The sequence below is a fragment of the Micrasema longulum genome, unplaced genomic scaffold (genome assembly GCF_059751315.1).
Source record: "Micrasema longulum isolate JH-2025_06_02 unplaced genomic scaffold, ASM5975131v1 h1tg002850l, whole genome shotgun sequence".
NCBI classification, from domain to species: Eukaryota; Metazoa; Arthropoda; class Insecta; order Trichoptera; family Brachycentridae; genus Micrasema; species Micrasema longulum.
In genome coordinates this window covers 64382-79918 of record NW_028279972.1, presented here as the reverse complement: position 1 = coordinate 79918, position 15537 = coordinate 64382, and the positions used below count along the sequence as shown (strand labels likewise).

Sequence of the window (15537 nt, the reverse complement as noted above, 5' to 3'; positions counted from 1 at the left end):
TATAAATCATTTTTCTCCTCGCCTGATTTCATCATTCGTAACCCTGTCATACATTGATTTACCACACATTCATCCAAGAGATCGCATTTCGACCGCGTTTACTCGGTTTTCATCCTGCCTCTGCCAGTTCCATGTTTCACTTCCATACATAAGTGTTGGGACCAAAACTCCGTTGTGCACTGCCAGTTTAGCTTCGATTGACATATTTTTATTAGAAATTACTGTGCTTAGTGCTCCATTCATTTTGTTGCTCGCATTCACTCTTCTTTCAACATCTTTTTCTAATCTTCCATCTCTTGAAAACATGCTTTCCAGATACACAAATTCTTCTACTTGCTCGAGACATTCGTTGTTTACATTTATTATGCAGTCAGTAACCTCACTATCCCTTTCAAATACCATCGCTTTTGACTTACTTTCGTTCATCGCCAATTCGCTCTCCAGACATACATCATACATTCTAGAGACTATTTGCTGCAAATCAGCCTCACTGCTTGCTAACAGAACTGCATCATCAGCATACAACAAGCAGCTTACTGAAAAATTATCCATTTTTGCTCCAATACCCATACATTCTATCTCTTTCATACAGTTGTCCATGCATAATCAGGCGAGAGTGTAAATCTGAGTCAAGTATAATTAATAAGATTAAGAAAGGGTCTCTGAGATGGTTTGGTCACGTAGAACGAATGGACGACGAAAGAATGGTAAAACAAGTATATATGGCGAAAATAAACGGCAACGTGAGACGAGGACGACCAAGGAAGAAGTGGCATGATCGGATAAACCAAAATCTTAAGTCTGGTCATGTCAAAAGCAGACAAAAACCGAAGGGCATGAATGACAAGATGTATGAATGTGGAGGAAGCTAGGAATTTATGCCAGTATAGACGTGTGTGGCGGTCCATTCTCTCTGCCTACCTACGGGTTCGATTCCCGACATGGTTTTTATGAAAAACTTATTTGGGTTTTTACACTAGAATATTTTATAGTTACTGGTCTGCCATTTGAAGCGCAGGGCTGATCATCGTGTAACAAAAATAATCAATGTACGCTGCAGTGGTTGAACCAATGCAGTGCCTTTTGCACCATTATGTGAAGAACCGGGTTGTGGTCCCCGGTTTGTGAGTTTACGAAACTAGTTCGTAAACTCACAAATCAGAAGTCCGAGGTTCGAGCCCCACTCTATCACAACTTGATTCCCATATTTTAATAGTTATTTACAACCTTAACCTTAAAAAAAATCCAAAAAATGCCTCGACTTCCATATTCCCTTTCTACAATGTTCTCCATCTCTGTTGTAATATCTTAACAACTTCTTAAGGATGAAATCCAGTCCAGCCTAGTCTACAAAAATTTGGACAAATTCAAAACAATGTAAGGTACAAGATGTGTTTATTGTGCAAACCTACTTACATCCATAATCGCTAAATCCAGATTTTTTTTATTACGCTCTCTCTTGCTAAGAAGTAACAACATTTATAATGTTAGATTCGCTAACCAATTCGCGGTCCCGTGGTAATGTTGTAGACTTGCGGATCAAAGGCTGGAGGTTCAGATTCCCAATTTTCCAGCACAAAATTTTTCACGAATTTTAGAAAAAAGTTTGTGTAAGTACCCACATAATAAAAACTCAAATATTTATTTATAAATAGCTATCTGTGTGTATTTTAGGTTCCGAAAGCGACTATGTTCGGCTGTCATAGATGCAGTTGTAGAAGGGTACCCGAAGCCGAAGAAAGTTTTCTTCGAAGATGTTGGTTTAGAAACGGACGAGAGTGCAAAGTTCACTATTACAAAATAAATATTTTCTTATTTCATAAAGTTTCTTCAAAAATTTCATTAAGAACACCGAATTAGAATTAAGAATTAAAAATATTTTTGTTCTTATTGTTTGTTCGCTTATAGTGTAGATAAACATTTTATTTAACTTTTTATAAATTGGAAATAAATAAAAATAACAAAAATGTATCTTACTGTTTGTTTTATTAAACTGATTATATGTTAAAAATAAAAACACGTATTTAAGAAAAAAAATCTGGTCTTTCGAGCCGGATTTTGAATCGTTTCGTGATTTGTTCATTTTGAACTCTGTACTTACCTATTAAACAAAAAGTGTTTTTATTTTATTTATTGGAAATAAACATATTTCAATGTGTTTATATAGACATACAGTTGAACTTCAATTATTCTGAAAAATTAAGATTTTATTGCTTTTAACTTAATATAGCGAATTCGAATCACTCCAATAACTAATGAAAATGAAAAATATCTCAACAACGATTGAGTATGTCCAAATGCTTGCAGACTGGCTGGATTTTCTCCCTAAAGAGTTGTTCATATTAAAATTTATTTTAACAGAGAGGGAAAACGTTTTTGAGAAGGGAATTTGGAAGTCTAGACATTTATAGGGCTTATGACCTGTCATTGGCTGGTTTAAGTGGCCACCTGAATGTTACACACTGTGTAAAGTGGCCACTTAAACCAGCCAATGACAGGTCATAAGCCCTGTAAATTCCTAGACTTCCGTATTCCCTTCTCAAAAACGTTTTCCCTCTCTGTTGAAATAAATTTAAAAGAAAAATATCTTCTTTATTTTTTATATCCTGATAACAATCCGACCACTTGACAATCCGGATGACTGGAGCTCTACTGTAATAAGTAAAACATGACCAAGAAGCATTTAGAATAAAAAAATACATAAGACGAAATAATTGTCTTTTGAGCCGGGTTTTGCATTGTTTGCCGTGGCGCAATTGGTAAGACGGCCAACTTGAAACTGGCGTCGCGGGTTCGATATCAACCAGTTGCAAGAAAAAAACTTTAAAAAAAAACGTGCCGAAATTTTTTTTTCAATTGGTTTAAGTGTATTTTTTATAATTTCAATCCATAATTTATTCCCACCTGCTGAAAAGCCTCTAAAAATAAGGGGTTATTTCTTTTTTTTTTTTTAATATTTATTCTTTACTATATGTTCGAATTGAACAAAAAATAATAATTTGTTTATGCGTCGGAAATAAAAATAAAAATATCTTAATGAGTTCGATTTTTTTTCTATGGGGCTATATCAGCATAGCATCTAAGTGCTATAACAGTTCTTGACGTCACTGCGGCCTGTGAAGATCTATTGTGACGGGTCCTCTTAATGTTTTAATACTAAGAATAGTGATTATTCATTAAGAATACCTAATAAATAAAAAAAAAAATACATTTAGAAAAAAATTGGTCCTTCGAGCCGAATTTTGTAAAGATTTGTCTCTTATTCATTTTGTACAATGTTCGTTTCGCATATTTTCTATATTTAAAAAAATTTGAATTAGCAAATAAATATTTCGTTCTTGTGAGGAAACTTCTGACACGTAGATGGTCGAAATTATCACCAAATCAGTGGTGCATAGGCCACTGCGCTGACACAACAAAGGCAACGCTACTCAATAACGCGTTACATGAAGGCGAAATAATCAATCTTACGCTTCCAGGAAAAAACAGAAAATGAAAGAGAACCTTTTGAAATAATATTTAATGTCAATTTTGGTGCGAATTAAATGCGGGATCTAATGCATGAAAAAAAGTGTACTTACCCTTGAAACAATGATTCCTGCAATGGAGATCCTTATTTTCGGTCCTTTTAATTGTTTGTAGCGGAGATCAACGCCATTCCAAAACGAAACGAAGTAATTCTTGATGTGGTCATTTCTTGATAGATGTAATCTGAAAAAATAAATAAATATCGTTTTGGACCTGTGGTGGTGTAGCGGACGGAAGGATCATAGGTTCAAAGTTTAATTCTATCTATTCTGTGTATTTCTGTAATTGAAGATATATGAGCTGGCTGGCTGCTTTTTACATGACTACGAGTTATAACATTTACTAGATGTATAAAAAAAGATTTGTATTAGAAAAAAAAAATGTTTGTTAATAATGTATATTGATTAATAAAAAATAATAATAAAAAAACTTGATTCCCCTTCCGGTAACAGAGTTAATAGTGCCTTAAAGTCTGTCGTAGCAAATAAGTGTCTATCGCAAGAGGCTAAATTAGCAGTTCATAATGGAGTTCTGGTACCAACCCTAATGTATGGAAGCGAAGCATGGAGTTGGAAAAAAAGGGACGAAAGTAGACTGAATGCTGTTGACATGCGATCCCTCAGGCGAATGTGCGGAAAAACAATGTATGATAGGTGCCCTAATGTCGAAATTAGAGCAGAATGCAAGGCTGAGTTGAGCATTATCGACAAAATTAAGAAAGGTCTTTTGCGATGGTTCGGTCATGCGGAGCGAATGAATGATGAAAGAACGGCTAAAAAGATTTATGATGCGAATGTGTCTGGTTGTAGAAGTCGAGGAAGGCCGAGAAAGGCATGGCATGATCAAGTACAACAAATTCTTGAAAGTGGTCATGTGAAAAGTCGGAATAATCGACGTGCGTGCATGAGAAGATGTATGAATGTGAAGGAAGCAAAGGAAGTGTGCCAGGACAGAGTGGTGTGGCGTTCTATCCTCTCTGCCTACCCCTCCGGGGAAATGGCGTGATGGTTAGTTAGTTAGTTAGTTAGTTGATTCCCCTTTTCTAGTTGTAATGTAAAAATGTTCCGGGAAATCATTAGAATTTTTTTGAAAAACAATTTATTGAAATTAATTGATTTACTTGATTTCGGCTGAGTTTTATTAAGTCAAAAGCAAAATTTTGCGAGTGCTCTTTTATCAGTTTCTTCGCATGGTGCTAACCTGGTACTTTTTGTTGGAACATTATTTATTTCTTGAACATTTTGTTCAATGCGAGCTACGTGGTTTATCCTTTAAGGTACAGATAAAAAATACTTTAATATTAAGTCCGTGTAAGCCCCTCTCCAAGCACAAGAGTATGTCTTTTTATTGGAGAGAAACATCGTATTTTTTAAATTTTTTTTACATTAAACACAAGTGATAAAACAGAGTATTAAAAAAATCAAGCGTAATTACATGGCAATGAAATACATATTAATAGTAAAAATAGTTAACAAAAAATCCCGTAAAGGCATGGCCTGTTCGTGGGTATACAAGAAAAAGTTAATGAATTTTTGCTCCTATAATAAACAACGGACAGTTATAATATTTTTGTGTAGTATTTAGTGCAAGTAAGAAAATATTAAAATATTCTGTAAAAGATAATATGCTATTTTTTAAAATAGTAATTAAAAAAAGAAAAAAAATATTTTAAAAAAAACACAAAAATATTCCTTATATGAAACAAAATAAATCATAGAAAAAAAGAGTTCATATCTTCATTTTGAATTCAGGATAGTACATGTTTTTTAAAAGAAGGAAAATTTTGAATGTTTGAAATCAATGAAATATTATCAGAAAAAAAAAATTTTTTTTTTTGGGCCAATAAAATATGCAAGTCTCTGTGCGAGCCTCGTTTTACAATGTGGTATTTCTAACACACGATTCCTTCTTTGACTTGATCTATTTGAATTACTTGTAAATAAATTTTGGTTCTTAAATATATATTTTAAACATTGAAAACAGTATATTTGTCTTAGATCTAAAAGTAAAGCTTCTTGAAACAATTGGAAAGAGGGAAAAGTGCGATTTTTGTGAAGCATTATTTTTTATATATACATTTTTGAACAGTTTCTAATGGTTTAATATGAATGTTTTAAGTTCCCCGCGCAAAAGCGATGACTGTACAAGTGCATAATTTAAACATCTATATTCCTTCAATTCTTTCATCCGTTGATGTTTGTGAAGTTGAAGAGCTGAAACCTTTATTTAGGCGGGTGAGATTCATCTAATTGAATTATTTCACCTACATACTAGGCAACGCCTGAAAATGTTATTTTTTCAATTTCTATACTTCTTCATGGACCAGGTGGATTTATCAACAATATTTTGAATTTGGCAAAATTCAAAAAGGACTGGATTCGACTCCCTGGGGAGCTGTTTATATTAACATATTACAACAAAGATTAAGAACATTTAAATAAAGGTAATAAAAAAGTCTAGGCATCTACAGGGCTTATGACCTGTCAATGGCTGGTTTGAGTGACCACTTAAAACAGTGAGTAACATTCACCATTCTGCCCATATTTGAACATCTATATTAGTTCAATTCTTTCATCTGTTGACGTTTGTGAAGTTAAAGAGCTGAAACCTTTATTTATGCGGGTGAAATTCATCTAATTGAATTATTTTGGACAAACTCAAAATGTTGTTTATAGTAGTATAATGAAATAAAACAATAAATATTATTAAATGACTCTTACTTGTATCCATCATAGTCCACGACGACGAGAATTTCAGGATAGACTGTGTCTCCTTTTCTTCTAGAAGTGTCATAATACGCCTGCCTTTTATTTCTGAATCTCTTGTTTAAACGATCTGGTTCCATGAAAGCTGCAACAATAAAAAAATAAAAAAAATAAAACGATTGGTCACGACAAACAGGAAAACTAAAACAAAATTGCAATTGCATTGATTTATTTGCAAAGAATCTTAATGACGTACGGCGTTTGCTTTCGAAATAATTCGTAGTATTTTTTCTTTTCTTTTGAATTTACATTAAATTACTATTCATTTTATGTTCGAGAATCTTTTTTAACTTACTGTGATGCTACTTGTGAAAACCTGTAATTGGCTTATTTGTTATTTGTTTTGTTATATAACTATTTAAGATAATTATAGCTGTTGCTTATCCAAATAAATAAAATAAAATAAAATAAATAAAATACGTTCAATTTGTTACAATAAGGAAATTCAGTGGTTTTTAAATTTGTTAATAGACTTACAAGCTAAGCAAAAAAAACGTGTTTTTATGTATCGTATTATCACTGCTACGATTTTAAAGTTTGGCATATTTTTAATTACTCCTCGAGTGACGTCAATAGTTCTCTTTGGTGTTGTCCAGATTTGTAAGTTGGCTTCCCGGAAACCGGAAATCTATCACAACATTCCATGGTCGGTTGATTAAGAAGATTTTGTGATTTCATTTAAAGTAGTTAGTTTTTATTATTTTTCCATACATTTTCAAAAAAGTACGCCGTAAAATGAAATGCTCTAATGTTTACTGCGCGTAAGAAAACATTCTTTGTTTCCAATTTCCCGTAGAACTGAAGTTCCTCATTGATGTCGATAAAAAAATGTTTTTTTGGTCTTAAATAATAATTATTATATTGATAATTACAACAGCGATAAAGATAATTTTATAGACATAAATATATCAGGCGTTGCATGGAGGAGATGCATGTGAAATAATTCAGTCAGAATCTCACCCGGATTAATAAAGGTTTAAACTATGTAACTTTACAAACATCAACAGATGTAAGAATTGAAGAAATAAAAAGTTCAAAGATACGCAGAATAGTGAATGCATAGAATTAAGAATAGTCCAGAAACCGCATACGCACATCAAACAGAAGGCGACTAAACTACTCATAAATGAAAAGGTTTACGTTTTGACCCATCAGTTTCTTTGTAGACGTCGCTCAGTACGCAAATCTTGATTTGAATTCAACTATGCCGTGTTGTGTCCTTTTAAAGTGTAGAAATACTGCTTGGATCTTAAAGAAACAGGATGGGATCACATTTCATGAGTAATTAGCAAATGAATGCGTAAGTAGCAAATGCATTACATAAAAATTGAATTATTTTTCCATCTGTCAGATTGTCGAAGAACCAAAATAAAAATTTCGTTTGTGTTGCCAGGGTAGTTAATTTTTTTACCAAACTTTGCTCATATAATGAGAGAACTGATGGAAATTGGATATCTGATTTAACAGATCTGTGATAGACATTTGACCGACACTATCTTTAAAACATAAAATATTATTTAACATGATATAAAAATATCCGTTTTATGTATAATAAAATTTGTTTTATATTTTATGTTTAAAGTTCATTAATGCAATTACTCTTATTAAATGACCCTTTACTTAAATACTCTGTTTTGTTAATCAATATTTCCTCGTGAACAATAAAATTTTAGATAAATGAACACATTAATTTTTTAACCTTACATTTGTGTTAGGACCATATTTTTTCCCATCGTGCAACTATACGCGGCTACATCAGGAATGCGTGCGGTGAAAGTGAAAGTGGGGCATAGTTGGGGGATTTTTGGACACAGTCCGATGTATTCAAATATGATTCCACGATCCTTTTGGACTATTCTTAATTATATGGGTGAATGTTGTACAGAGTGCGCAAAGTGACCACTTAAACCAGCCAATGATAGGTCATAAGCCCTGTAAATGCCTAGACTTCCATATTCCCTTTTTAAAAATATTTTCCTTCTTTGTTGCAACAAATTTAAATTTGAATAACTCCCTAGAGAGAAAATCCAGCCAGTCTGCAAGCATTTGGACATACTCAGAACATTGTTAAATTAAGTTAATTTTAAGTTTATTGAAACTTTTTATGTGTGTAAAAAACATTTGGATAAACTAGATATATTGTTATAAAATGTGGTCGGCGCGTTCGCCTATCACGTTTAAGGTCTTAGCTTTGACTTTCATTAAGATCGACATGAAAACATACATTAAAATGATAATTTTTACTTTATTTTTTTTTGGTTTTTCCCTTATCTTCCCCCTTTTCTTCCCTTTTTATCCCCTCTTCTCTTCATTGTATAGTGTAGATATTTATAATTTTTTATTTGTTAAAAAATAAATACGTTTACGTGTATTTTGTTCTATAATGAAATTATTAATAAACCAACAATACGTTCATATACCACTGATTTTCTCAAATTGAACGGTTCGGGTTGGTAGAAAGAAATTGCTTTAAGGCAATTTGCCCGCCCTTATGCATATGTACGTAAAGTGTGCATGTATTTAAAATATTTAAATAAATGAATATTTTTTACTCAAATATTTCATGATCATGGACCTGGATTTGAAACGTGAGACTAATCGTCTTGGCCTATGCATCGATGGGTGCGGATATAAAAATGAAAATAATGATGAGGTAGTAGCTATTTATTATTTATATAATTTATCTGCGATAAAGATCGACATAGCAAACAAATTGCACACTTTGTTTTGAACTTAAATCTAATTGTTTAGGTATTGTGATTGTTATTAATAACGCAAAACATTAATCACAGTAATAAGTCTTTGATTGAGCTTGTAACGATTATTTAATTAACATAATTTATTTATGTTGCTAGATTGGTAGCAGATAGCTAATTGATCACAAAGTACCAGGATTTTTTTCCGATTCATCTTTGTATACAGGAGTTTATATGAATGAGATCTGCGTATTGTAAAAGTAAATAGTTTTTAACTCTTAAAAGACTGTGGTCAATTTTTTTTCAATCACCTTTTTTTGTTCTCATAAGTACTTTGTACGAGTATATAATAAATTTAACAGCCAAACTAAATAATTAATCACATTTTTTTAAAAGTGCCCGATGTTAAATATCCATCATCATAGTTTAAGGTTGGTGTGGCTTAATGCATTTTTGCATAACACCATCCAAATATATTGGTTCCAAAATATTTCTTTAATAAAAGGAAATATTTTGGGACCAATATATTTAAATATCACACTACGATTACCAACAAAAGTAATATAACATGAAATGGATTAAGAATAATTAATTGTATTTGCAAAATCAATATGGATATCGTGGAGAAATGTTTTTATACGTAACATTAAAACATAAATTATAAAAAAATTGTCACTAGAAAAACGCAACATGTTTGACGTAAAGATTATTGACGATGTTATATAAAAATTGAAACGGTTAGGAACAAAGTTAAAAAATAAACATGAATCGTGACGTATCAGGGGCGTGGCCAATGCAATGCCCGATTTTGCGGGAATTCAAAGTTACAACTTAAAAAATATTTTTTATGCTTCTAAGTTGCAATTTTTTTTTTTTAAACTTTTTACAAGAGGTCTCGGATTCGATTCCCGACATGGTTGGCATGAAATATTTATTTAAAAAGGCGTTTTACACTAGAATATTTCAAAGTCCCCGTTATTGTACCTGAAGCGTAAGACTAATCATCTTGCCTTAATGTAACAAAAAAATATTAAGATATGCTGCGATTTTTTTTTCTATATTTAAATAATTTAATTATACATTTTTACAGTTTCCAAAATTTCAATTGTTATATTTTTACTAAAAATAAAATCCCACCAAGCCACTTTCTGTAGCTTGTTGGTGGAGATTATATTTATTATAACTTATTTAAAATTATCTACATTTATAAAAATAATGAATAACAGATATAAATTAACAGCCGGAAATATCAGAATATACATGTATAAATGTATATACAAATAATAAGATTATTTTATTATTATTTTTTTTTTAATACAAAAAAATACATGAAAAATTAAAATATATACACATAAGCTACTATTCATTTATAAACTCTTGATCGAGTAGCCACTCTCTTATTTTGCTATTGTTACATTGTGTGTTAAATTTAAGTTCTTTTAGCAATAAATTTAAAATGCTAGGTACTAAATATTTGAGAGTTCTATTACCACACTTTTTACATATTTTTGGTACTACCAAACCATCATTATACGTGAAGCGTGTATTAGTGTATTATGGTTATGTTTGAGAGGAAATTTGAATGTATTACTATTAAATTGTTCTAAAATGATGCAAAGCCACAGTAATCCTCGAACAGGCGGAGTTTTGATGGTTTTGTACAAGAGAACATTCGCACTTCTTTGTTAGTAAATCTCTGCTGGTACAATTCTCTTAACTATAGAGTACTGTAGACCCAATAGATATAGATATTAGTTTTAGTCGAATGTCCCCACGATTTGATACCATATCTTATTATTGATTCTACTAAAGAAAAAAAAAAAAAAATAGAGTGATTAGTGTATCAATACTCCTATTTCTTTAACTGATGTCTTTATTGGTGTTGATCGTCTGGAGAAAAAAAATAGCACTAAGTACTTGGGACTGTTAGTGGACTCGCAGCTTACTTGGAATGAACATGTTGAGCGCGTGAAAGGAAAGATTGTCCCTGTAGCTGGAATACTGTACAGATTTCAGAGAATGCTTCCAGTTTCGCTGCTTCGAGCAATCTATTTTTCTATGGTCCATTCGCATTTATCATACCTATGCTGTGTTTGGGGTTTTGCAACTAAGAGCAAAATTTCTGAGGTGCAGATTATTCAGAATAGAGCGATCAGAAATGTGTTTCACCTACCGTATGATACTCATGTAAGGGACATTTATTTTGAAACAAAAATCATGCCTTTTAGCATGCTTTCCTATTTCGAGATAACTGACACTATCATTAATACTACTCTCGACTCAATGCACTGTAACATAAAGCCAGCTTTCATTGGAGACATCCATCGGTACAGTACTCGATCAAAAAACAATATATATATTGGATCTGTGAAGTCTACGAAGTTTGGTACTAGATCTTTACAATACATAGGTTTCAAGGAATTTAATAAATTGCCACAAAAATTTAAAGTACCTATTTCAAAATATAAAAACAGGACGTGCGAATTGAAGAATTTTTTTTTCCAGAAGTACTTTGAATAAATAATGTTAGTTTATAGAGAATGCGCATCTTGAACATATACCTTTTAATATTTCACCGTTTTTGCTTGTATATGTAATTTTTAATACTATTTAAATGTTATTTGTGTTTTTTTCTTTTTATATACTTTTTTTGGCTTGTATACATAATTTCAATTTTTTCAACGTTTTTGATAAAAAAAATTAACCTGTATTGGGTGTGCGCATATTTTGTTAATTAAAAAAAATGATTTTATTTTGTACTAGTTCAGTATGTATATATACATCCATGTAATTTTTAAACTTTTTCAATTTTCTTTCCCAGATTGCATAATGTAAACATTATTTTGAATTTATTTCCATGCCTAGTATTCTGTTTATTCTGTTATTTTCAAGTATTTTTCATACCCTTTTTAATTTTGTAGTATATCATAATTTTAATTTTTCTGCTTTTGTTAAATAATATTATAGTTTAAAATTTAAAAACGTCTCTAAAAAAATGATTATCTGTATGTCCCTAAATGAGTTTTTTTTTAAAAAACTCCTTGGGAATATTGTATATAATTATGTATAATATGTTTTCAATATAATAAAAAAAAAAAAAACTTTCAAATAAATTCAAACAGTTTTCACTGCTGGCAAGACGAAGGTAAAAATAAATTATTTATGGTTTTCGCGATTCTTGGTTCCTACGTACTAGAATTATCACTTACAATGAGTATGGACATAGGGACTATATTTGCTTGAAAATCAATTAAAATTCAAGTTGTTTCCGTTCGAATAGGAACACGATTCGAATTCAAAATCAGAGAATTTATTCTACGAAGCAAGATCGCACGTTCATTCGGACGACCATAGATAAAAAAGATGCAAATAGATATAACCAGATAATTATTTTATTACCTACATACATAGTTATAATAAACTTATAGAGCTGTCGCACAGTTACACAAAGATGGCTAAAATATTATTGATTTAAATATTACAAAATAGAACCTCATGATATAAATGTTCTAAGTCCTTTCTTTCTTATCTGCTGACAAGCCATTAAAAAAGTAGCTTAGCGGGTTATTCCTATAAAAAAATAAGAAAATAATGAGTACACATGTAAAAAAAAATTAAAAATCCGCACGCGATGGTGTATAAGGCACTGAATTTGTACAACAAGTACAACATATCTCGATCATCAATTACATGAAGGCAAGGCAATCAGTTTAACGCCTCACGTTCCAGTCTAGGGAATGTAAAATATTTCACTGTAAAACAACCTTTTTAACGAAAATTTTATGTCTACAATTTTGGGAATCAAACTCGGGACCTTTAGCGTATGAGGCAAAATTGACTTAGATTATTTATTTTTTCAGCGCGGAAAAAGATTTTGAATTGATTTAAAATGAAACACTTTCGTAATTTTTACCACATAAGAGTTTAATATTTATATACACAACTAGTTTCAGGTATTCTGAATTACCCATCATCAGGTGTAAATATAAACTGATAATGAGTAATTTAATAGTTTATGTTTAAGATAAAGACGTCATACCTTCACCTTGAAAATAAATTCCCTCTAGCGATTACAAAGATATACTACCGATCTCCCACCATCAAGTTTTAATGTACGTGTACATTGGTTTATACCGACGCGCGACGGGTCTGTGTTGTTCCTCTATAATAAATGTCATTTCAATCTTAACTTATCATTTTGCACTGAAAAAATGACTTTAAATGTTCTCACTAGGAAATTAAGTCTTATCGTGGCAAAAAGCTAAAAAATCTTGAAAGCATTTATTTTTGTAACAGTATATATTTTTTTTCTTTGTCTCGTTACGGATCGACAGTCTTAATGGCTATAATCGACCAGTTTGCCACCCCTGTCCCATTGGATAAATTTCCAAGAAAAGGATTCAGGATGCACCTTCCAGTATTAAATTATTAAATAACAATAGGACTAATCATCACTGGATATATTTTTAGAATTTTCAGCTCTTGAGTCGTTAAACTTCCTTCCGGGCCTCGATTATGATAGGAAGATAAAGATGTCATACCTTCACCTTGACGGTATAGTTGAAGATAAATTCCCTCTAGCGATTATAAAGATATACTACCGACCCCCCACCTTCAAGTTTTGGGTAGGTACGTAAGCGTACGTCACGGTACACATATCTACGCTCTAAAATGACATAGCTTCAGTATGATGTTATAGTTGAAGATAAAAAGTCTCCCGGCCGACTACAAAGGTATACTACCGATACCCCCACCATCAAGTCTTGATGAAAGTACATCGGTTTATACTGACAGGTCTAGAACCTCTCGATACGTTTATCTACACATTAAAAGTGTCAAAAACTTTGTTCCACCTAGCAATTTAAAAAAAAAGTATAATTTATTAAAAAGTTTAATCGTTTCGAGGTTGGAACTTTTAAAATCCTATTAAAAATATGAGAGAAATAAGTAAATTTTGAAGTCGAATTAAATTCCGACATAACTGTCAGTTTCATAAAACGAACGCCTAGATGCGAAAATACTGTCGCTAGGTTCTGTCCTATTAACATAGTATAAGAGTATCTAGACGTAAGAAAGTTTCCACTGTAAAAAAATAATTTAGTTATTATATTTTTTTCCATCTGTTTTACTATCTTTCTGAGACAACGTATCGAAAGTCAGCCTTGTAATCGCTCATTACTACCTCAGTAGATAAATGCAGACAATCGTTAAGCATATCGTTTTGGCAATGGTAAAAAGTCATATTGAAGCGATCTTTTTTTTGCTTGAATTGGGAATTATTGGAGTTTATAATCGCTTTGAAGTGGGCACTTTCTATCACAGAAGCCTATTTAAAATATAAATGAGAACTATTTTAAATGTTAATGACGTAAGGAACGCGGACTAATTGTTTGCGGTCATTCATTGGCTTGTTTCGATCATATGATGTCGATATGACAAGCAGGTAGAATATACCGAGGTAAGATACAGAAAGTACAGAAGTTAAGTATACCGTCTTGATATATACAGACGAAAATGGTGTTCATAATCGAGGCACAGAACTTGTTCTTAGTGTAGGCGTAAGATGAGTAACGACAATAAGCCCTTACTTTCAGAACCCCCGAGACCAGGAACACCCTTTAAGAATTATATCATGAATATTTAAATGTGTATCGTGATTCGCTTTCTCTTTTTTTTTTAAATTTGAGTACAACGTAATATTTGCTATACTGCGGACTTACGAGCTGACTCAAATGCTTTCAGGTCATGGTGCTTTTCGAAAGTATCTTCATAGATTTAAAAAAAGAGATAACGATTGCTGCCCTTGCGATGGACTCAGCTCTCAGGACGTCCTCCATATATTACTAGATTGTCCTATGTTTGACGCCGAGAGGTTAAACTGCATACAAATGTGCGCACAATACAGCCAAATTTTTGAAAACCCAGAGGAAGTTATAAAAAATGAAGCTACGTCCGAAAAATACATTGACTTTCTAAAGGCCATAGTTACAAAAATGAAAAAAAATTATGAAGGAATTGACTCAAACCCGTGAAAAATAACTATTGTGCAAAATATACATACTAGGAAAAAAGCTTTGTATGCATAAGCAAAGCAATGAATAACGGGAACAAAAGGGGAAAAAAAAAATTGCCATATCTTTGATATGTCGAGTAGGCACATGGTTAATGAATAACATGTCTGACTTTTATTCCACAGCGACTTATCTGCATGTTGGGCAGGTAATTAACTAAAATATTTAATTCCACAGATATATTGTACCCTGAAAATGAATAAAATGATTCCAATACACTCGAGATAAGTGATTCTAGTCACCGATCAATCGTTAATTACATATTTTATGCGGTTTTTGAATACTAATAATGAATTTGCATAATACTATTCCAAAACCCGGATTTCAAGCCTCCGAGGGAGATGTATGGGGCTTGTTAACACTTTAAATTATTATATAACACACTAGGTGCTGCCGAACATAAATAAATAATTCGCCAATATGGGCGATCTGTCTGAACTGTGAGAACAAATCATTATTATCTGGTCTAAAAACTGT

General features: G+C 31.8%; 2 protein-coding genes across 3 annotated transcripts in view; one reads left to right on the top strand and one right to left on the bottom strand.

The window, feature by feature from the left end:
• The window catches only part of LOC148271475 (homologous-pairing protein 2 homolog), a 39527-nt gene extending 37631 nt beyond the window's left edge, over nucleotides 1-1896 (top strand). For both annotated transcript variants that reach the window (XM_088241349.1, XM_088241348.1), the window contains exon 4: nucleotides 1675-1896. In XM_088241349.1, the coding sequence (XP_088097475.1) occupies nucleotides 1675-1804 (130 nt within the window). In that variant the 3' untranslated portion in view covers nucleotides 1805-1896. The remainder of the gene's footprint in view (nucleotides 1-1674) is intronic.
• sona (sol narae metalloprotease) overlaps nucleotides 1-15537 on the bottom strand; it is a gene marked incomplete at its 5' end in the record, with an annotated part of 148005 nt that overhangs the window by 68092 nt on the left and 64376 nt on the right. Inside the window, 2 exons of the mRNA XM_088241346.1 lie at nucleotides 3582-3711; nucleotides 6249-6378. Of these exons, the coding sequence (XP_088097472.1) occupies nucleotides 3582-3711; nucleotides 6249-6378 (260 nt within the window). The remainder of the gene's footprint in view (nucleotides 1-3581; nucleotides 3712-6248; nucleotides 6379-15537) is intronic.